Source organism: Chiloscyllium plagiosum, chromosome 4 (assembly GCF_004010195.1).
Source record: "Chiloscyllium plagiosum isolate BGI_BamShark_2017 chromosome 4, ASM401019v2, whole genome shotgun sequence".
Lineage (NCBI taxonomy): Eukaryota > Metazoa > Chordata > Chondrichthyes > Orectolobiformes > Hemiscylliidae > Chiloscyllium > Chiloscyllium plagiosum.
In genome coordinates, this window is record NC_057713.1 from 7549908 (window position 1) to 7572751 (window position 22844).

The 22844-nt window shown below is 39.7% G+C and overlaps 1 protein-coding gene across 5 annotated transcripts in view; it reads right to left on the reverse strand.

The window, feature by feature from the left end:
• The window catches only part of stk3 (serine/threonine kinase 3 (STE20 homolog, yeast)), a 457998-nt gene that overhangs the window by 87178 nt on the left and 347976 nt on the right, over positions 1 to 22844 (reverse strand). For all 5 annotated transcript variants that reach the window (XR_006311343.1, XR_006311344.1, XM_043687663.1 and 2 more), the window contains one exon: positions 14187 to 14376. Coding sequence is in view for 3 of the 5 variants with exons in the window: in XM_043687663.1 (XP_043543598.1) it covers positions 14187 to 14376 (190 nt within the window). In the remaining 2 variants the exon portion in view is untranslated. The remainder of the gene's footprint in view (positions 1 to 14186; positions 14377 to 22844) is intronic.

Sequence of the window (22844 nt, forward strand, 5' to 3'; positions counted from 1 at the left end):
GGCGACCATCTAGAGTTTTATACAACCGTTAGAGACATGGATAGGGTAAATAGACAAGGTCATTTCCCTGGGTTGGGGTAGACCAAAACTAGAGGGCATAGGTTTAAGGTGAGAGGGGAAAGATATAAAAGGGACCTAAGAGACAATGTTTTCATGCAGAGGGTGTTGTGTGTATGAAATGAGTTCCCAGAGGAAGTGGTGGAGGCTGGTATGATTACAACATTTAAAAGGTATCTGAGCAGATATAAGAATAGGAAGAGTTTAGAGGGGTATGGGCCAAATGCTGGCAATTGGAATTAGATTTATATAGGATATCTCGTTGGCATGGACAGGTTGGACCAAAGTGTCAGTTTCTGTGCTGTATATCTCTATGATTCTATGTTGCCTCATTCTGGTAATAAAATCATAAAATGCTGGAGAAACTCAGTAGGTCTAGCAGTATCCGTGGAGAGAGAAAAACAGAATTAAAATTTTGAAGTTTCATCTGAAAAATTAACTTTGTTTCTCTCTCCACAGATGAGGTGAGACCGATTGAATTTCTCCAGCATTTTACTATTTTTAGATGAAATTTCAGGCACATACAGTATTTTGCTTTTATTTGAGTGATTTATTCACTTCTATTTCTCTCCAGGTATGCCTACCTTTAAGAAGTTTCGCTTTTCTCTCTGACAGGATATTCATTTTAATCTTCTAGCTTGTTCATCTTTCAAGGTTGCCATCCTCATGTTTGATAAAGCATTTGTCAAAACTGACTTTCACAGCCATATCTCCAATTCCAACTAAAGTTTCATCCTTCATGTTTCAAATCCATCAATATTACAAGTATCTCTGAGACATGCAATGTTCCTCAGAGAGTGGTTCTCGCTGCATCCCAAGATCTAAACACAGTGCCATGCACTACCACATATACACACCTGACCTCTTTCTCCATCATCACCGCCTCAAAGTTGTCATTGTCCCCAATTCAGATTTATTCTTTGTCTCATTCACTCTGCCAAAAAATTTTCTCTTCCTTTCAAGTGTTAGGGAATGTAAACTCACAGATACTGATGGCCTTTTGGATTCCTCCTCTTCTTTTCCCTTGACTCCATCACTATTTCTAATGCCAGCGCTTGCTATGTATTCACTAAACTCTCTGACCTTCCCTGGTGCATTGCTAAATGATTTATGCACCGCAAAGGATTTAGGCTGCTTGTCTGACATTTAAGTTGGAGAAGTTGCAATTTCCTTCAGCAAAATATTGTAAAACTAGTGACATACTTATCTGTGGAAATATATTACCTTCATATTTCTACCTTCAAATTTAATGTCTAAAGATAGTGAGTTGGAGCTCTAAAGAAACAGAAGCATATCTGATAAGCTAAAAGCTTTTCCACAATAATTTGTTCAGATTTCTTTATGAAAACAACTTTCATTCTGAATAAAACTATATGAAGACTCAGTCCTCATTTAAAAGTGATTGTTGACTGCAATAAAATGTATCGCTAATTAAAAGTCAAGGTTCATTTCTGCTCACACAAATTTCCCTACATTTTTTCAAAACACACTGACTGAGATCTGGCTTAATGGGTTTCAGTGTTCATTAGTGATACATGTGCCTGCACAGCAACTTTGTCAGGTTGTTTCAAACTCAGAGAAACATGACAGCAATCCCACAGGGCATTCACACACCACAAACATACTTTCCAGCAGTGGTCATTCAAATGGTATTGATTGGGTATCCTGGTCAGTCTTCCCTGCCAACCACCACTTACACACACTTAGCCGAGGGAAAGTGAATCATGCAGATTGAAGATGATCCAGTAAATTCTACTTGTGCATTTCACTGCTGCCGGCAAATAAATTGTGATATTATAGACACTTATAATAGTATTAGTTGATGTATGCTATTCTTCCTTCCGCTTTTTGCTTGGTTATCAGTCCAAATCACCTCCCATTGAAAGCCAAATGCCAAGACTGACAGACTGTTACAATGAAATCTTGTTTTAAGCTAAATAAAGGCAGGGAGGGTTCTGGAAAGGAGATATGTAGGCTAACAAAGTGGAATGATATGGTAGTATTGGAGGGAAGCTATTTAAATAATGATACTCAGAGGGTGCAGGAGATAGATTTTTAAACAGTAGGTGATCAGGGTAAAGAGTTATAGGGGAAAGGCAGGAAAGTAGAGTTTAGGATTGTTGAGCTTAATATTAGGTCAGCCATGATCTCATTGACTAGCAGAGCAGACTTGATGGACCAAATGGCATACTTCTGCTTCATCTTTTGGTTTTTAGAAGAGACAGAGTTTTCAAACATATTTGAATAACAGCAAGGTAAAATTAATTTAATGTGTGCAATATTCAGAACAAAATACATGAACTAATAATACAAATAGTATTTAATGAGTATGATCCTCTAACTATATAGGGAAACAAGGATACCAAAGATGGGAACTAAATATTCAGGGATATGTGACTTTTCAAAAGGACAGGAAGGAAGGAAAGGGTGGTGGGGTGGCTTTGTTAGTATAAGATGGAGTAAGTACGATAGCAAAAGACCTTGGATCAATGGATTCAGAATCCATATGGGTGGATGTAGGAAATTAAAGGGGAAGGGAACACTAATGAGAGTAGCCCCCTAAGAGTATCTATACTATATGATAGGGAATAAATCAAAAGATAATGATGGCATGTAAAAAAAGGCAGTACATTTAACCATGTGTCATTTTAGCCTTCATGTAGGTTGGGAAAATCAAATTGGTAGAGTTAGTCATAAGAAATAATTCATAGAGTCATTCAAGTACCTTGGAATATTATTCTTTGGGTCTTCACTGTCATTAGCCAGGCCACCAAATAAATAACACTTATTCCCAACAAGACACAAGGTGTGTCCAAGGCGGGATCGTGGTTCTAAACAAGGATCAGTCTATTTTGGTGTTTAATAAGTATGAGGAAACAGTGATCATAACATGGAGAATTTAGCATTCAGTGCGAAAGAGAGGAACTTTGGTTGGAAACAACCATGTTAAATTTAGATAACAGGAATTACAAAATAATAATATACTGGACTGGAAAAACAGTTTAGCACAAAAGATAAACAATGGCAGATATTTAAGAACACAGTTAATAACCTTCAACAAAGATGTATCCCAGTGAGGAAAATGATACAATGAAGAAGACAGATGTACAAAAGGAAAGAGAAAATGCCAAAATCACATTGGCAGGTGTCAGATCTTGCGGTGGGAGAACACTGGTGACAGTGATCACAACTGCCTCACATTTACCATAGCCTTGGAGAGGGAAAGGTGCAGTTACCGAGGGAAGATATTTAATTGGGGAAAAGGAAATTATGACACTATCAGATAGGAGTTGGGAAGTACAGACTGGGAGCAATTGTTCCACAGAAAGTGCATAGCAGACATGTGGAGACTACTTAAGGTGCAGTTGTTGTGAGTGATGCACGAATTTGTTCCTCTGAGACAGATAAGAAGGGGTAAGATTAAGGAACCTTGGATGACGAGAACAAAGGAGCTTCTCGTCAAAAGAAAGAAGGCAGCTTACGTAAGGTGGAGGAAGCAAGGATCTAGCACAGCGAGAAAGGAGCTCAGAAATGGAATGAGGAGAGCCAGAAGGGGGGCACAAGAAAGGCTTGGCAAGAAGGATTAGGGAGAACCCAAAGGCATTTTACTCATATGTGAGGAATAAGAGAATGATCAGGGAGAAGGTAGGGCCGATCAAGAATAGCGTAGGGAACTTGTGCTTAGAGTCTGAACAGATGGGGGAAGCCCTAAATGAGGTTTTTTGCTTCAGTTTTCTCATGTGAATGAGAACTTTGAGGAGCTGGGATACAGTCTTGACCAGATCAAGATTGATGAAGTTGATGTGCTGGAAATTTTGGCAAACATTAAGATTGATAAGTCCCCAGTGCCAGATTTATCTCCGGGAAGCGAGAAAGGAAGTTGCTAAGCCGCTGGCGAGGATATTTGCCTCCGCACTCTCCATAGGAGTCGTACGGGAGGACTCGAAGGAGGCGAATCTTGTTCCTCTTTTTAAGACGGGGAAAAGGGAAATCCCTGGCAATTACATACCAGTCAGTCTTACGTCTGTGGTCAGCAAAGTTTTGGAAAGAATCCTGAGAGATAGGACTTATGACTATTTGGCAAAACATAGCGTGATTAAAGGCAGTCAGCATGGCTTTGTAAGGGGCAGATCATGTCTCACAAATCTTATTGAGTTCTTTGAGGAGGTTTCAAGACAGGTCGACAAAGGTCAAGCAGTGGATGTGGTGTATATGGACTTCAGCAAGGCATTTGATAAGGTTTCCCATGGTAGGCTCATTCATAAAGTCAGGAAGTATGGTATACAGGGAGATTTGGCTATCTGGATTCAGAATTGGTTGGCTGACAGAAGGCAGAGAGTGGTTTTAGATGGAAAGTATTCTGCCTGGAGGTCAGCGTTCAGTGGGGTCCCGGAGGGCTCTGTTCTTGAGCCTCTGCTCTTTGTAATTTTTATAAATGACTTGGATGAGGAGGTTGAGGGGTGGGTTAGTAAATTTGCAGATGACACAAAGGTTGGAGGTGTTGTCGATAGTATTGAGGGCTATTGCAGGCTGCAATTGAAGGTGTAGTGAGCAGTGAAGAGAGTTACCTCAGATTGCAACGGGATCTTGATCAGATGGGCTAGTGGGCTGAGAAGTGGCAGATGGAGTTCAACCTGGATAAATGCAAAGTGATGCGTCTTGGAAGGTCAAACTCAAATGCTGAATATAGGATTAAAGACAGGATTCATGGCAGTGTGGAGGAACAGAGGGATCTGGGTGTAGAAGTACATAGATCCCTCAAAGTTGCCACCCAAGTGGATAAATTATTAAGAAAGCATACGGTGTTTTGGCTTTCATTAACAGGGGGATCAAGTTTAAGAGCCGTGAGATTTTGCTACAGCTCTACAAGTCCCTGGTGAGACCACACTTGGAATATTGTGTCCAGTTTTGGTCGCCCTACTATAGGAAAGATACAAAGGCTTTGGAGAGGAAGCAAAGAAGGTTTACCAGGATGCTGCCTGGACTGGAGGGTCTGCCTTATGAAGAAAGAGTCATAGAGATGTACAGCATGGAAACTTACCCTTCAGTCCTTACTGTCCATGCCGGCCAGATATCCCAACCCAATCTAGTCCCTCCTGCAAGCACCTGGTCCATATCCCTCCAAACCCTTCCTATTCAGATACCCATCCAAATGCCTCTTAAATGCTGCAATTGTACCAGCCTCCACCACTTCTTCTGGCATACACGCACCACCCTCAGTGTGAAATGTTGCCCCTTAGGTCTCCTTTATATCTTTCCCCTCTCACTCTAAACCTATGCCCTCTAGTTCTGGACTCCCCAACCCCAGGGATAAGACTTTGTCTTTTTACCCTATCCATGCCCCTCATAATTTTGTAAATCTCTATAAGGTCACCCCTCAGCCTCTGACGCTCCAGGGAAAACAGCCCCCGCCTATTCAGCCTCTCCCTATAGCTCAAATCCTCCAACCCTGGCACATCCTTGTAAGTCTTTTCTGAACCCTTTCAAGTTTCACAACATCTTTCTGATAGGAAGGAGACCAGAATTGCATGCAATATTCCAACAGTGGCCTAACCAAAGTCCTGTACAGCTGCAACATGACCTCCCAACTCCTGTACTCAATACTCTGACCAATAAAAGAAAGCATACCAAACACCACCTTCACTATCCTATCTATCTGTGACTCCACTTTCAAAGAGCTATGAACCTGCACTCCAAGGTCTCTTTGTTCAGCAACACTCCCTAGGACCTTACCATTAAGTGTATAAGTCCTGCTAAGATTTGCTTTCCCAAAATGCAGCACCTCGCATTTATCTGAATTAAACTCCATCTGCCACTTCTCAGCCCACTGGCACATCTGATCAAGATCCCATTGCAATCTGAGGTAACCCTCTTCACTGCCCACTACACCTCCAATTTTGGTGTCATCTGCAACTTACTAACTGTACCGCTTATGCTCGCATCCAAATCATTTAAGTAATTGACAAAAAGTAGAGGACCCAGCACTGATCCTTGTGGCACTCCACTGGTCACAGGCCTCCAGTCTGAAAAACAACCCTACACCATCACTCTCTGTCTTCTACCTTTGAGCCAGTTCTGTATCCAAATTGCTAGTTCTCCCTGTATTCCGTGAGATCTAACCTTGCTAATCAGTCTCCCATGGGGAACCTTGTCGAATGCCTTACTGAAGTCCATATAGGTCACATCCACCACTCTGCCCTCACCAATCCTCTGTGTTACTTCATCAAAAAACTCAATCACGTTTGTGAGACATGATTTCCCATGCACAAAACCATGTTGACTATCCCTAATCAGTCCTTGTCTTTCCAAATACATGTACATCCTGTCTCTCAGGATTCCCTCCAACAAAACTTGCCCACCACCGACGTCAGTCTCACTGGTCTATAGTTCCCTGGCTTATCCTTACCACCCTTCTTAAACAGTGGCACCACGTTTGCCAACGTCCAGTCTTATGGCACTTCACCTGTGACTATCGATGATACAAATATCTCAGCAAGAGGCCCAGCAATCACTTCTCTAGCTTCCCACAGAGTTCTCGGGTACACCTGATCAGGTCCTGGGGATTTATCCACCTTTACGCGTTTCAAGATATCCAGCACTTCCTCCTCTGTAATATGGACATTTTGCAAGATGTCACCATCTATTTCCCTGCAGTCTATATCTTCCATATCCTTTCCCACAGTAAATACTGATGCAAAATACTCATTTAGTATCTCCCTCATTTTCTGCGGCTCCATACAAGGCCACCTTGCTGATCTTTGAGGGGCCCTATTCTCTCCCTAGTTACCCTTTTGTCCTTAATGTACTAGTTAAAGGTTGAATAAGTTCAGACTTTTCTCTCTGGAGAGAAGGAGGAAGAGACTAGACCTGATCGGGGTATACAAGATAATGAGTGGAATAGATAGAGTCAATAGCCAGAGACGTTTCCCCAGGGCAGGATTGACTGGTACGAGGAGTCATAGTTTTAAGATATTAGGAGAAAGGTATAGAGGAGATGTCAGAGGTAGGCTCTTTACGCAGAGAGTTGTGAATGCGTTGCCATCTGTGGTGGTGGAAGCAGCGTCATTAGGGACATTTAAGTGACTGCTGGATATGCACATGGACAGCAGTGAGTTGAGGGGTGCATAGGTTAAGTTATTATATTTTACATTAGGATTAAACCTCGGCACAACATCATGGGCCAAAGGGCCTGTTCTGTGCTGTACTTTTCTATGTTCTATAAACATAAGGCTCTTAGAGAAAGAGGATTGGGAAATAATAAATGAGAGTCAGGAAATGGCAGCAGAGTTGAATAAATACTTTGCATCACTGTTCACAGTAGAAAATACTAACTGTGTTCCAAAAATATTAAATACTCAAGGGGTAAAAGGTGGAGAGAAAATAAATACAATAATTATCCCTCAAGAGAATGTATTAAGGGAACTAATGGGGCCAAAGATAGATAGATCCCCTTAATCTGATGGGATGCCCACTATGATATTAAAGGAAGTGGCTACAGAGATAGCGAATGCACCAAGGAAGTTCAGCACCAAGAAAGTTAAATATGGTAGCAGATTAAAAGAAAAATATACAATGTTGCAAAGATTTATGATAAATTCTAGGAACTTCCTAAGAATCTTTAGATTCTAGAAAAAGCCCAGATTATTGAAAAACTGCTAATATAACACCCTTATTCAAAAAGGGAGGGAAATTTTTAAAAAAAGTTAACTATGGACCAGTTAGCTGAACAACTGTAACTGTGAAATGTTCCACTCTGATAAATTACACTATATATGAGCATTTAGAAATACATAATCTAATCAGAGTCAGCAAGGCTTCATAAAAGGGAAATCATGTTTCAGAAATGTATTTGAATTCTTTGAGGAGGTTAACAGGCAGAATAGATAGATGGCAACAATTAGATGTAATATGTTTTGATTTTAAAAAGCTGTTCCATAAGATACTGCAGATAAGGCTACTTAATAAGCCCATGATACTGGCAGCAATATATTAATGAGGATAAAAGATTGGCTAACTGATAAAAGACAGAGTTGGGATAGGGGGTACTTTCAAGATCAAGATTAGAGTGGCGCTGGAAAAGCACAACAGGCCAGGAAGCATCCGAGGAGCAGAAAAACGTGTAGGGTAGGAGCCCGAATGTTTCCTGATGAAGGGCTCCTACCCGAAATGTCGATTTTCCTGCTCCTCGGACACGGCCTGACCTGCTGTGCTTTTCCAGCACCACTCTAATCTTGACTCTGATCTCCAGTATCTGCAGTCCTCACTTTTGCCTAGGTACTTTCAAGATGGCAACCTGTCACTATCAGACTGTCACAGGAATCAGAGATGGGGCCATAATTATTTATAATTTATATTAAAGTTTTGGATGAGTTAAGTGAATGTACGATCACCAAGTTTGCATATGATACAAAAATTGGTGGGAACGCAAGTGGAGAAGGTGACACATGCAGTCCACCAAGGGATTCTGACAGGTTAAATGAGTTGCCATAAACTTGACAAATGGAATATAATGTGGGATAGAAATACGATGTTCTGCACTTTGGCAGGAAGAATGCAGAAGGTGGATTTCATTTGAATGGAGAAAGACTAAAGAAAACTGCAGCACTAAGTGATTTGGGGGGTCAACTGATCACTCCTGCTAAATTGTTCCCCAGAAGAAAGTCAACTCCATCCACAGGTGATTTCTAACCCATGCCAGCTATCTAATCCAGAAAACAAGTTGCATTCCAGTGGGTCTTTGTACTCAACACTGAACTCTTTAGAGAGAAAACTAAATTCTTCTCCAGGAAGGGGTTTGAGTAGCCTTTACATCTCTTAATATTCAAAGCTTGTGTAATTTGTAGCTCGGGTGCTGTCGTAATTGTGAGAATGTTCGCTGAGCTGGGAAACTGATTTCCAGACATTTTGTCCCCAGTCTAGGTGACATCTTCCCAGCTCAGCGAACATACCCACAACCATGATCTCTTAATATTGTTATGGGACTGGATGTTTCCTTTGAAGAAAATGGGGTCATCTTCGCTTTCAATAAAAAACTTCATAGCTCTTATCTTCCCCATATATATTTATTCTGCACACCCAGCTGTTTTATCTCCAGCTTCTTGTTAAAGCTACAATTTAATGTGTGGCCTTTTCATTTCATTTTCAGACTTGTTAGAGAGTCATAGAGATGTAAAGCACAGAAACAGACCCTTTGGTCCAACCTGTTCACGCCCACCACATATCCTAAATGAATCTAGTCCCATTTGCCAGCACTTGGTCCATATCCATCTAAATTCTTCCTATTCATATACCCATCTGGCAGCTCATTCCATACATGCACCACCTTTTGTGTGAAAAGGTTACCCCTTAGGTCCTTTAAAATTTTTCCCCCCTCACCCTAAACCTATGCCTTCTAGTTCTGGACTCCACTGCCTCATTAAAAAGACCTTGTCTATTTATCCTATCCATGCGCCTCATGATTTTATAAAGTTCTATAAGGTCACCTCCAACGCTCCAGGGAATGCAGCCCCAACCTATTCAGCTTCTCCATATCGCTCAAATCCCCTAACCCTGGCAACATCCTTGAAATCTATTCTGAACCTTTTCGAGTTTCATAATATCCTTCCGTTAGGAGAGAGATTAGAACTAAGCACAATGTTCCAAATGTGGTCTAACCAATGCCCTGTACAGTCACAACATGACCTCCCAACTCCGATACTCAATGCACTGACCAATAAAGGAAAGCATACCAAATGCTTTCCTCACTATCCTATCTACCTGAGACTCAATTTTCAAGGAACTATGAACCTGCACTCCAAGGTTTCTTTGCTCAGAAACACTCCTGAAGACCTTAGCATTAAGTGGGTGGCACGGTGGCACAGTGGTTAGCACTGCTGCCTCACAGCGCCAGAGACCCGGGTTCAATTCCCGACTCAGGCGACTGACTGTGTGGAGTTTGCACATTCTCCCCGTGTCTGCGTGGGTTTCCTCCGGGTGCTCCGGTTTCCTCCCACAATCCAAAAATGTGCGAGTCAGGTGAATTGGCCATGCTAAATTGCCCGTAGTGTCATGTTAAAGGGGTAAATGTAGGGGTATGGGTGGGTTGCGCTTCGGCGGGTCGGTGTGGACTTGTTGGGCCGAAGGGCCTGTTTCCACACTGTAAGTAATCTAATCTAATTAAGTGTATAAATCCTGCTCTGATTTGCCTTTTCAAAATGCAGCACCTCACATTAACTTGATTAAAGTCCATCTGCCACTCCTCAGCCCATTGGCCCATCTGATCATGATCCCGTTGTACTCTGAGGTAGCCTTCTTTGCTGTCCACTGCACCTCCAATTTTGATGTCATCTGCAAACTTACTAACTATACCTCCTATGTTCATATCCAAATCATGTATATAAATTATGAAAAGCAGTGGACCCAGCACCAATCCTTGTGGCACACCACTCTTCACAAGCCTCCAATCTGAAAAGCAACTCTCCACCACAACTCTCTGTCTTCTACCTTCAGTTCTGTATCTAAATGGCCAGTTCTCATTGTATTCTATGAGACCTAACTTCGCTAGCCAGTCTTCCCTGAGCAACCTTGTCAAATGGCTTACTGAAGTCCATATAGATCATGTCCACCACTCTGCCCTCATCAATCCTCTTCATTATTTCTTCAAAAAACTAAATCATATTTTGAGACATAATTTCCCATGCACAAAGCCATTTGATGATCCCTAATCAGTCCTTGCCTTTCCAAATACATGTAAATCCTGTCACTCAGGATTCCTTCCAACACTTGCCCACCACTGATGTCAGGCTCACCGATCTATAGTTCATTAGCTTCTCCTTACCCCCTTTCTTAAATAGTGGCAACCTCCAGTCTTCCAGCACCTCACCTGTGACTATCAATGACACAAATATCTCAGTGAGGGGCCCAGCAATCATTTCCCTTGCTTCCCTCAGAGTTCTAAGATACACCTGATCAGGTCCTGGGGATTTATACATTTTAAATGTTATGAACTCTAATATGTCACATGGGTTTTCCTCTAAAATTCCAACATCCCAGAATACTTGTTGCAACACTTGTAATAATCAATACACTTTGGCTTCCCAACTATTTATTCCTTATCTTGGTTACTCACCTTTCTTTCACTCTCCCATTTTAGTTGCAACCCTTTCGTTCACAACATGAGTTCTTATTATGGTCAGCAATGAGTTTTTAAATTCCCCGAGGAGAATCTTTCCAAGAACTTCATGTAAGGTTTTAGCTTCTAATGCTCATATCCACCTGTCAAAGTAAATTTTCTTAAACCTTTCAAGTTCAACATAGCTTTGTCCAGACTGTTTCCTTAAATTCCAGAATCTTTGACTATGTGCCTTAGGTACTAACTTGTACGCAGTCAATATAAAGTTAAAAATCACACAACACCAGGTTATAGTCCAATAGGTTTAATTGGAAGCACACTAGCTTTCGGAGCGACGCTCCTTCATCAGGTGATTGTCAATATAGTTTTCTTCACTGCATCATAATCCCGAGAAAGCTCCTCTGACAATGAAGTATATATTTCTGCTCTTTACCTGTCAACCTATTCTGCATAGGCATTGTTCAGTCCTTTTTTTGCCATTTTTTCAAATGATATGATGAATGTCTCCACATCCTTTTCCTCAAATTTTCACACAGGTTGTGAAAACTTTAACATTTCTTTACTAGACTTCAAATTATGACAGATCCCCCCTCTGCTCCTCGGGCCTACATGAGCATTTGAGGTATCATGTTTGATCTGCATCATTTTCAGCCAAAATTTATATTCCCCCACTTTCTCTCTCTCTCTAAGTTCTAATTAGGGGATGTGATGGCGTAGTTCCCTTAAGATTACCAGGGAAAACTCTGTCACCAGCAGGAAACCATTTGTCATTTGCATCACCATGTCTTAAATGCAGAAAACCATTTGCCTTAACCTGCATTATTTACAAATACCATATCACAATCTTCATTGCACCAATTTCAAATCAATCCCAGACAAGCCCTCAAACGTTATTACACCTCAGTGAGGTAGCATGCTGAAAGTCAAGCCCAACCTATTCCCAGAGTCATCACAAAAGGTTAGGATTTTTAAAAATGTGCAGAATTCCCCAATGTATCTGACTTTTACAGCCAGGTTGACAGAAAGCACAGACCAGGTTCCTATACTTTACAATAATTACTATTTATTGCAAATAAATACTCTAGCTACAGATAAACAATTCTGAATCATTGGCATATAATTCTACAAGTTAAAGCATCAACCCCACCCCTTTATAAACTCCTCCTCTATACACAATATAGACAGTTAAAAAAATGGCAAAAGTAGGCAAAAGTGTCTCCACCCTGGAGGCTCTCTGCCTCTGTTCCTAATGAAGGGCTTTTACCTGAAACGTCGATTTTCCATTCTTCCTGGATGCTGCCTGACCTGCTGTGTTTTTCCAGCACCACTCTGGTCAAAAAAATGGGTCAAGGCAGACGGAAAGACTGAGAAGACAGTTCAGTGGTCCCTGTTCTCAGGATTTACTGAAATGATTCTTGTGCTAATCAGAGCCCTGATTCTCAATCTTCCTCTTCTTAATGCTTTCACCTGTTTCCAGGGGGCACAGACTGACTAGTCGACAGTTAGAAAGGTTTCTGACCGATTAATTGAAAATAGCAGCTTACAGCAATGGCTGAAGGAAATATAAGCTTGAAGAAAATCAGATTAAAGTGTATTTTTTTCTGCACAGAACAGAGACAGCTCCTGAACTTAGGGATATCTGATGGCTTCTCACTATCTTGTACATAGTCCCAAGCAGTTCAGCTACCTGGGAGCCAATCTCATATTTTCAGATGGCAGAAGTCTTTGTCATTGATAATTGGTTACTAGCTCCCAGATCAGTGAGCTACTTGTTGCTGGTTGAATCTCTATTTGTACATAGTCCTTGGCTCCAGTTTGTCGACAAAATCCACCAAATCTGCTTGAACCAGCAACTATTTTAACAGTACTATGCAATGGTTGTCAGATTACTTGCTTTTAACAAATAATGCCATACTTAGTTTTTAAAAAGAAAGTCATTCTTCCATTCAGGAGGAAGTGAGGGCTGCAGATGCTGGAGATTAAAGTCAAAAAGCTACCATTCCCCCTAGCCCCACCCCTCCCATTTATCTCTCAGCCCCCTTAGCAGCCCCCCTACATTCCTGATGAAGCACTTATGCTCAAAACATCTGACTCTCCTGCTTCTCGGATGCTGCCTGACCGGCTGTACTTTTCCAGCGCCGCACTGTTTGACTTCTTCCATTCAGTCCCAATAGAAAATAAAGAAAAACAAAAAGACCCATCTTTACATCAATCCTTGTTCATCCCTGAGAGATGTTCTGTGGGAGTACGAAAGCAATGTACAGTCTGATAGTAAGTGAAAATGATAAAGGAGTGTTTTAAAAAGTGAAGGTCTAAGGAAGGAATTGCAGCTTTGAAAACGAATTACTAGAACTCTTAGTCAGGTGTGTGTGCATGCATGTGTGTGTATACACATGCAGCACTTGCTATAAGCTGTTGCTTCTAACCAATCACTGTGAAACTGAACAATTAATGTGTCAGTCTCCTGTATTTTCAACAAATAACTGAAAGAACCTGGAGGAAGCAGTTTGGAGACAGAGGTCTTGAGCAGAAAAAGGAACATTTCATCAAAATCTGTGGACTGGTGTTCTTGAACAGTATTTCCCAATCTTTTACCCTCAAGTAACACCGATGATTTTTATTTCTCTGTGTCTGTCCAAATGTGTGTGCAGAGGTTTTAGAAGGGGATTTCAACTAATAAGAGTTATAATAGCTTATCGTTGTTTACCTGTAGTTCGAATTTACTTACTTGTAATAAATTCTAGTTCTTGTTAAGTACAGAAGTCTAGTCAGTGTTTTCTACTAATATGAGTCCATTAGAAAGATAAATTGGGACTCTGAGTACTCTAATTAAGTCTTTAATTTTTGTGGCAAGATATCAGGGTTCAAGTATCAGTGCACTTTCTCAAGAGGGTCATGTTAATTCAGTGCTTTTGCACATTATTGTGTGGTAAGGGCAGCAGATAAATGTAAGTCATTATAAGAATATTAGTCTGCAATGTTCAACTATTTTATTTAAAGACAAATACTTTTTTCTTACTTTTCATTGTTCCATCTTCTTCATCTTCATCACTGTTAATTACCATGGTCCCCAGGTCTGATTCTAGCATAGTACTATTGTGTTCAATCATGGTTTGGGCACCTTCACTCATAGTACTAGTTGCTCTCATGGTGCCTGTGCCTGCATGACTAGTCTTCACCATGGTGTAAGAATCAATCTCATCTTCATCCTGCAGAATGTACAAAATATTAACACAATAAGGCTGCACAGCTGTCTGGAATTTCTTTGTTAGGAGATCAACAGGTACTGATAGAACTATACTTTTTTAAAAACTTCATAAAAAATGAACCATGTTTTATTGCATAATCAAAACATTTGTGTGATGGAGTTTTGATTCTAATTTGTAGTCATGAGAAAAAAGCAAAAATTATGCAATATTTTTGCATGACAGCTAATCCCCCAAAACAAATTCAGGCAAAATAGTTGAAAAGAAATTTGGAAACAATACTGGAGCTATCAGCATCTATTATTTTAATCATCAACCTCCAGAACAGTCAGAAAATCAGAACAGAAAAGCTGTATTTTTTGAATGAGAATTACTTTTATTTTTTACCAGACTTCTCAAAATCCATAGTATAGCTTTCCATGTGTTACAGATGGAAATGAAGCAAATCACATCCTTAAGTGATCACTATAGCAAGGAATAGCACAAGCCCAACTATTTCTACAAAAGACAAAGTATAGAACAGATAAACATGTCTTTGATTTCTGCAATGGCCACTAATAATGGAGGGGGAATGCTCCACAGGCTAGAATTAGAAGTGATTAAGTATCTTAGATTGTTACAAGAGGAGAGGAATTTGGAAACAAGGATGAAAATTTTAAAATCAAGGCATTGATTAACTGGGAGTCAATGGAGGTTAATGTGTTTTGGTGATACGTGGAGGGGGCGGGATTTAATTTCCTTATACATTTTCCCTATTAGTCAGTTGATGGAAAAGCTGCCCATATTCAGAATTCTGTACATGCAGTGGATTTGCCGACATGGCAGTATCCCATTGCATACTAGTGGCAATCATAATGTTTTTTATTGGTTTAAAAATGGCAGTGCAATGAGAACATCAGTGGCAATACCAAAGAATCAGCACATTTGACAAAAATGGTTGCTCAATATTGGAAATCCATTGCTGTACTGATTGCTTGATAAATGTAACATATTCCTGCATTATATAGAAACGCATATCAGACCTATGGTAGTTATTGTTCCATGGCTCAGTACCTAAATAATGTGCAATAATGTGACCACTTGTAGCTTCCCAATTTTAGGAGTTATTTCAGAAATCAGTGGCCAATATTCTCAGTCTTTTTGAAATATAAACCCATGCTCTCCTGATTAAATAAATTCTTTCTATGCTACCATTTGAAAATCCTAGCATATTGATAAGTTCTGCAGCCTGTCTAATCTTATCATCCCACCTGGCTTCTTAAATGGCACTTATGAAACCATTTTGATAATCTCTAGAATCAATGAGTTACATGGAAATATCTAACATAGGAGCAGGAATAGGCCAGTTGATCCTTCAAGCTTCCCTAACATTCATTACAATCATGCTGGTCATCCAACTCAATAGTACGTTCCATAATTTTCCCCATATCCTTTGACACCTTAGCCTCAAGAGCCATATCTAACTCTTTCTTGAGATCAGACAATGTTTTGGCCTCTACTGCTTTCTGTGGTCACAAATTCCACAGGCTCACCACTCACTGGGTGAAGAAATGTCTCCTCGTTCTCAGTCCTAAATGGTTTACCATGTAACCTTAGGCTGTGTGTCTTGGTTCAGGACTAGGACCTGGGGCACAGCCACAGAGTGAAGGGATGATCTTTTAGAACTGAGATGAGAAGGAACTTCTTCAACTACAGAATGATTAATCTTTAGAACTCATTGCGCAGAAGGCTGTGCAGACCAAGTCACTGGCTGCATTTAAGATGGAGATAGACAGTTTCTTGATTGGTAAGGGGATGAAGGGTCACGGGAGAAGGAGGTTAATGGGTTTGAGAAACATAACAGCCATAATTGAATGGTGGACAGACTTAATGGGCCAAATGGCCTAATTCTGCTCCTACGTCTTATGGTCTTTAGTTAAAGAACATTTGCAGCCTGGTATGCATATGTTCAGTGACTAACCACCAATGTAACCAACAGTTAAAATTATGATCAAGCCAAGTTCCAATCTTGGATCTTACTTGTCCACTATTACCATCAATTGGAACTGCAATAATAGATCCTCAATTCAAATAAATCACAACTTATACTTACGAAGCAGGGTTGATGCAATTAAAGCCCAAAACTGTTCCCTGAGAAATATCAACCAAAATTTGACACAAAGTTGTGTGAACTTAGACAAATGACTCAAAGCATGTTCAAACCAGAATATTTTAAAATAACAGATTAGAGGAAGGAGTAATAAAGAGGGAGGAAGAGAAAAGGAAGGGAATGTCAGAGCACAGGGCCTTTGGAATTCAAGGCATGGACACCTAGAGCTGAGCTATTAAAATCAGAAAATGAGTAGAATATCGATATCTGGAAGGACTGACAAGCTGAAGGAAGTTACAAAGATGAAAAGGAGTGAGGTTGCAGAAGGATTGGAAATTTAGGATAAGAATTTTAAAATTGAAGCTCCAATTAACCAGGAGCCAATGCAGGTCAGAGACTACAAGGTTGATGGGTGAGCAAGACTTTATAAGACTTTGTGCAAGTTTAAACTTGGACAGCACAGTTTTGGAAGGCCTCCAATTTATGACGTATATGTATCTTGAGCCATCTCCTGCATAGATCGAGATCATAACCTTTGAGTTTGCAATTAGGAAAACTCACAAGGAGTTTACTGATCCCGTAAACTAATTCTACTTTAGAAATGAATGTTATAGCCTCTAGACCAGATCTTCTGAGCATCATCCATATAAATTTGGTAGTGTTAACCATTGTTGAAAGAAAATCTGTATAACGTATGTAAGTAGCAGAATTAAGATTCCATTAAAGCTCAGGAACCCTATGTACCAATACATTTAATTTAACTGCTTGTGCAATTTGAAAATTTAGTCTATCATTGCATCTGCAGGCAACTGATCATCTCATTCCTCTTCCTTTGGGAACAAACATAATCACAATCTCCTACAAGCATTCCAAATCAGACCTTGGAACCTGAGCTACTCGTTAAGACCAATTCTATCCTCATGTTTTGATTGCCTTTAGCTTTCAAACCTACAGAGCTGAAACTAGTTTGAACTGTGTAGAACAGAAAACACCCCCAGAATATTATAATAATCACCTGAAAACGGAAAAACGGAAAATAAAGTGTAAATTTTGGAGACAATGAAAAGCAATGTTTCAAAATCTGAAAGCGCCTCCTGAATTAAGGGACAACAGTCCATCATAAAATGCATTGCCCAAAGAGAGCTTGGCTCAGCAGTCTGTAATCTAATACATGCATGATGATTCAAGCCATTCAAGTTTGGCAAGTCATACAAGTTGACATTTAATCATTTAATCTAAGTTGTATGTAATTCAAAATTTTATTTGATTTGTAAATCAAACAGAGACAAAAAAGCTGCTTCATGATTCAAGTTTGTCTCTTAAGCCTTTACTTTCTAATATAATTTAACATCATAGAAGGTTCACATATGCTTTCATTTTGCAACATTCAAAACTGGAGGAACCATTAAAATAACTCTTCTTTTAAATTACTTTGATTGTTGTTATATCTAAAAACAAAAAAAATACTGTTGATGGCATACACACACTGAATTTAATTACATATATTATACTTTTCATTTATCACAGATGTGTCAACAGATCCAGAAAAGTTTACAATTCGTAAACAAATTTCTTCCAAAACATTCCTTGCCATGTTGACAAATTACTTTAGTTGGATTACGTTTAATTATATGCTTTTTAGAATTCATGTGTTCATTTAAAAAAAATTTGAAGGCCAAGAGAAATTATCAGCTGAATATCTGAGGGTGCAGTAAATCTTGTACAGGTAGGAATTTTGAGTAAAAAACCTGTACTACAGTAACTCATCAATATTCAGCTTTCATATCAATGCAACAAAAAGCCATTAAGTCAATTTACTGACAACAATATTATCTTCCCCTTTTTGATTCATGGGATAAAGTTCTCCAACTAAAATCAAAAGCTGAAAATGTAGCTACCTCAACTGGAGACTGTATTTTCATTTTTACGTATAGAGTCGCAGAGTCATTCAGTATGGAAACAACCCTTTGGTCCAACCAGCTCATGCCGAACATAATCCCAAACTAAACTAGTCCTACCTGCCTGCTCCTAGCCCATATCCCTCCAAACCTTTCCTAATCGTGCACTTATGCAAATGTCTTTTAAACATTGTAATTGTACCCTCGTCTACCACTTCCTCAGGAAGTTCATTCCACACGCGAATAAGCTTTTACTTTGACTGCAATGTTTTGCTTAACTACAATATAACTACAGATCTGGGTACTGTTTGGGATTGTGGTCCACAAATAAAAGCAGTAAGAATGGTTTAAGGATTTAGATCTAGACTAAATATAAATTAAGACTATTAAACTAGGTTTGAATCTGTAAAATATTTTCTCTTAAATATGATATCAAACATAAGTTCTATGGCTGGATGTCTCTTAAATGGATCAAACCGAGTTTAATCGATTCTCATTCAGATAATAAAATCATCAAACACAGAAGGAGACCATGTCTTTGGCAAACTTTTGACAGAGCTTCCTAATTATTCCTGCAGCTCTGCTCTACTTCCATTATCTTTTTTTCAAGTATATTTCCAAATTCCTTTTGAAAGTTACGACTGAATCTGTTTTCTTCCATCCACCCCCCCATCTCCCCAACGGTGTTTTGCTGGTTTTACACTCAGAAAATGTACCCATTTTCTCTTTTTTAAACTGATAATTTACACCTAATTTACATATCCCTCCTCTACCACCATTATTACTAGCTTTGTCTTTTGCACTGGGCATTTTCACAATCCGTTGCATTTACACCTCCTCCCTCTACAGTGCAAAAAAACAACACTTTCAGGTTCCATTCAGTTTGAAATAAATCATTCTGGACTCAGAATATTAGCTCTGTTTCTCTCTCCACAGATGCTGCCAGATCTCCTGAGTTTCTCCAGCACTTTCTGTTTATATTACTATTTAAGTTATTAGACTTCACAACTTTACCTCCTCAGGAACTTTAGAATTGACAATTCTCGCTGTATATTTGAAGCACTGTAAATATTAATCTTTAGGTAATAGGCCATGCCAGAGTTACGTTTAGCCAGTGATACGTATTGCCTCCCAGTTAAGTAACACTTCTATTTTGAAATGCTCAGTGTAGGAGCAAATTACTATAGATGCTGAAATCTGTACTGAAAACAACAAATGCAAGAGTCTCTTTCTAAGAATGCCATCTGACCTGCTGTGATCTCCGACAGTTGTTGTTTTCAGCTGAAATACTCAACAATGATTTCAAATCCCTTTATGGGTTCAATCCTCCATATCTCCCACATGCTGCCACATTCAAATGAATCTGCAATGGACCAACAATGCAATACCTACAGTAAATGGCAACTACTAAAGATGGTTTGCCATATGCTTAAGTGGTTCATCAGTCCCCTGACTCACAAAGCCCAAGAGAACTAGATTGTATTATTGCATTGAAGTAACCAACTCTAAATAATCCCATCTCTGTGATGAAGTTATACTTAGAAATATTTATGAATTCTAGACAAGGACTTGGCTGAACTTATTCTGTCTTCAACATCATCTATAACCTTCAGCCTTTCCCACAATTGTTTCCTGACAGTGTCTCTAAAGTAGGTTTTAAACAGGTTAAAACTTCATAGTTTAGTCACGAAATGCTTCAGGATCAAGGCTGGGCCATATGACATTGTTAGCTTTGTTTGACAAGAAATATATATAAACAAATCGAAAGATCAACACTGATAATTAAACGTGTAAATTAGAAACTGTATTTTACATCAACTTGCCATTTCTCTAAGAAACAGGTGTTGACCACATGAGAACAAATGTAATTTACTTCCAGTTAATTGTTTATCATTATTTTGAGGCTTAGCTATCAAGCCAGATTGTTTATTGAACACTCATAAAAGAGAACTCTATGTGCTTAGGATATTAGTATTATGAGGAGAAATACTTCAGCAAAAATTATACTCATCTCTTCCTGCTATTTATGATATATAATTTCTGGCTGGATAAATAACAACAGGAATCAAGGACAGCCAGAATGAAATTGTGAAAAGCAAAATATACTTGACAAACACAGTCAAACCTTAAGTTTAAGAAGTCATAAGTGGATAGATAAAAATAATTAATTTCTGGTGTATATGGATTTGAGGAAATAATTTACTGTGTTATTTCACAAGAGATTTGTTCAAATAACAGATACAAAATCTAAGAGAAATCATAGCACCATGAATAGAAAGCTGGTAAACTCACATGAAACCAAGGACAGAGTTTTCTGCTATACCTCTGAAGTGCTGGCAAGGTACATACCACCATCAATTACAGCAGTCTCACAGTTAATTATTCCTCAGAGGAGATTTTGTTAGCCAGTGATGGCATTTCCAACTGGCACTCAGGGAGAGAGCTGTCAGTCAGTCTGGCTCAGCTCTAGTAAGTGGCCAGAACTAGGAACACAAGTGTTCTAGGTACATGAAAGGGATCTCATGCTAAGAAACGGAGGTCAAATGGAGAGAAGAGGGACATCGGGAGTTGGGGTCTTAATGAAGAGACCTGGGGTAAGGTCTCTCCATTAAGACTTGTCAGGCACATTTTGTGTATCTGACTGAAGAAGGGCTTATGCCCGAAACGTCGATTCTCCTGTTCCTTAGATGCTGCCTGACCTGCTGCGCTTTTCCAGCAACACATTTTCAGCTCTGATCTCCAGCATCTGCAGTCCTCACTTTCTCCTATCTGACTGAAGTGGCAACCCTCTCCTATTTATCTCTCAGCCATCTTGGCCCACAAGCCTCATGCCTGATGAAGAACTTATGCTTGAAACGTTGATTCTCCTGCTCCTCGGATGCTGTCTGACCAGCTGTGCTTTTGCAGCGCACACTCTTGACTTTTGAAGAAGGTGACCTAATCCTAGTCCTCCCCCCTCCTACCTGTTATCTCATCTAGCCACCCTTTGGGAAGGCAAGTGGTTGGATGACACAAAGAATCTGCAGAGCAACGTAGACAGGTTAAGTGAGTGGGCAAAAATTTGGCAGAAGGAATATAATGTGGGAAAAGGTGAGTTTATGCACTTTGGCAGCAAGAATAGAGGAACTGAATATTATTTAAATGGAGGAAGATTGCAGAAAGCTACAGAACAGAGAGATTTAGTGTTCATAAATCATTAAAAAAACCAGCATCCAGGTTCAGCAGGAAATGGAGAAGGAAAACAGAATGTTGGCTCTTATTTCCAAAGGAATTGAGTATAAAAGTAAGGTGGTTTTGCGAATTCTACACAAGGCATTCTTCAGATCACAGCTAGAGTACTTTTGAACAGTTTTGGACTTTTTATCTAAATAAAGATTTAGTGGCATTGAAGGCAGTCCAAAGAAGGTATGTAAGGTTGAGACCAGGTATGGAGGGTCTCATATGAGAAGAAGTTGAGTAGATTGGGCCTGTACAATTTAGAGTATAGAAAATGACAGGCCATCTTATTGAAACAAACAAGATTCTTAGAGGACTTGGCAGAGTAGATGTGCAAAAGTTTTATCTCCTTGTAGGAGAGTCTACAACCATAGGACATAATCTGAAAATTAGAAGTTGCACATTTAAAGCAGAGATGAGAAGGAATTTCTTCTCTCGGAGGATTGTGAATCTGCGGAATTCTTTACTTAATCCTCTTCTAAACAGAGAACTGTTAAGACTGGTTAATTACAAAATCTCTGTTAGCCTTGAATATTCTTAATCAGTGAAGGAATTAAGGGTTATGTGGAAAAGGTAAGAGTTGAGGATTATCAGATCAGCCATGATCGCCATGGAATTGCAGATGAAACCCGATGGGCTGAATAGCTTACTTCTGCTCCTGTGTTATGGTCTTAGGTGGCCAATACCGGCTGCTTCTTCTAGTTGTTCAAAAAACACCTGGAGCAATTATTCCGTAGACTCAATCACTTTACATTGGCACTGGTAATATTCTCATGTCCCATTTCAGTAAATCAGGCAAGCTTGATAACATTCACAACCCAAAATCAAAAGACAGTTGGGTTAAAGCCCACGCTTGAGCACATAAGTTGACATTCTGTATAGTCCTGACAGAGTGCTGCACTGTCAATGGTGCCATCTTCTGGTTAAGATATTAAGCCAAGGCCCTTTCAGACAAATTCAGATCATGAAGCACGTACTGCAGCAGTCTCCTCTTGGGTCTTTGTCAGTTCCAACAAGTGCAAAATATTGCTCAAAATATTTATTATTTTTTAATCATAGAACATAGAACATAGAAGAATACAGCGCAGTACAGGCCCTTTGGCCCTCGATGTTGCGCCGATCCAAGCCCACCTAACCTATACTAACCCACTATCCTCCATATACCTATCCAATGCCCGCTTAAATGCCCATAAAGAGGGAGAGTCCACCACTGCTACTGGCAGGGCATTCCATGAACTTACGACTCACTGAGTGAAGAACCTACCCCT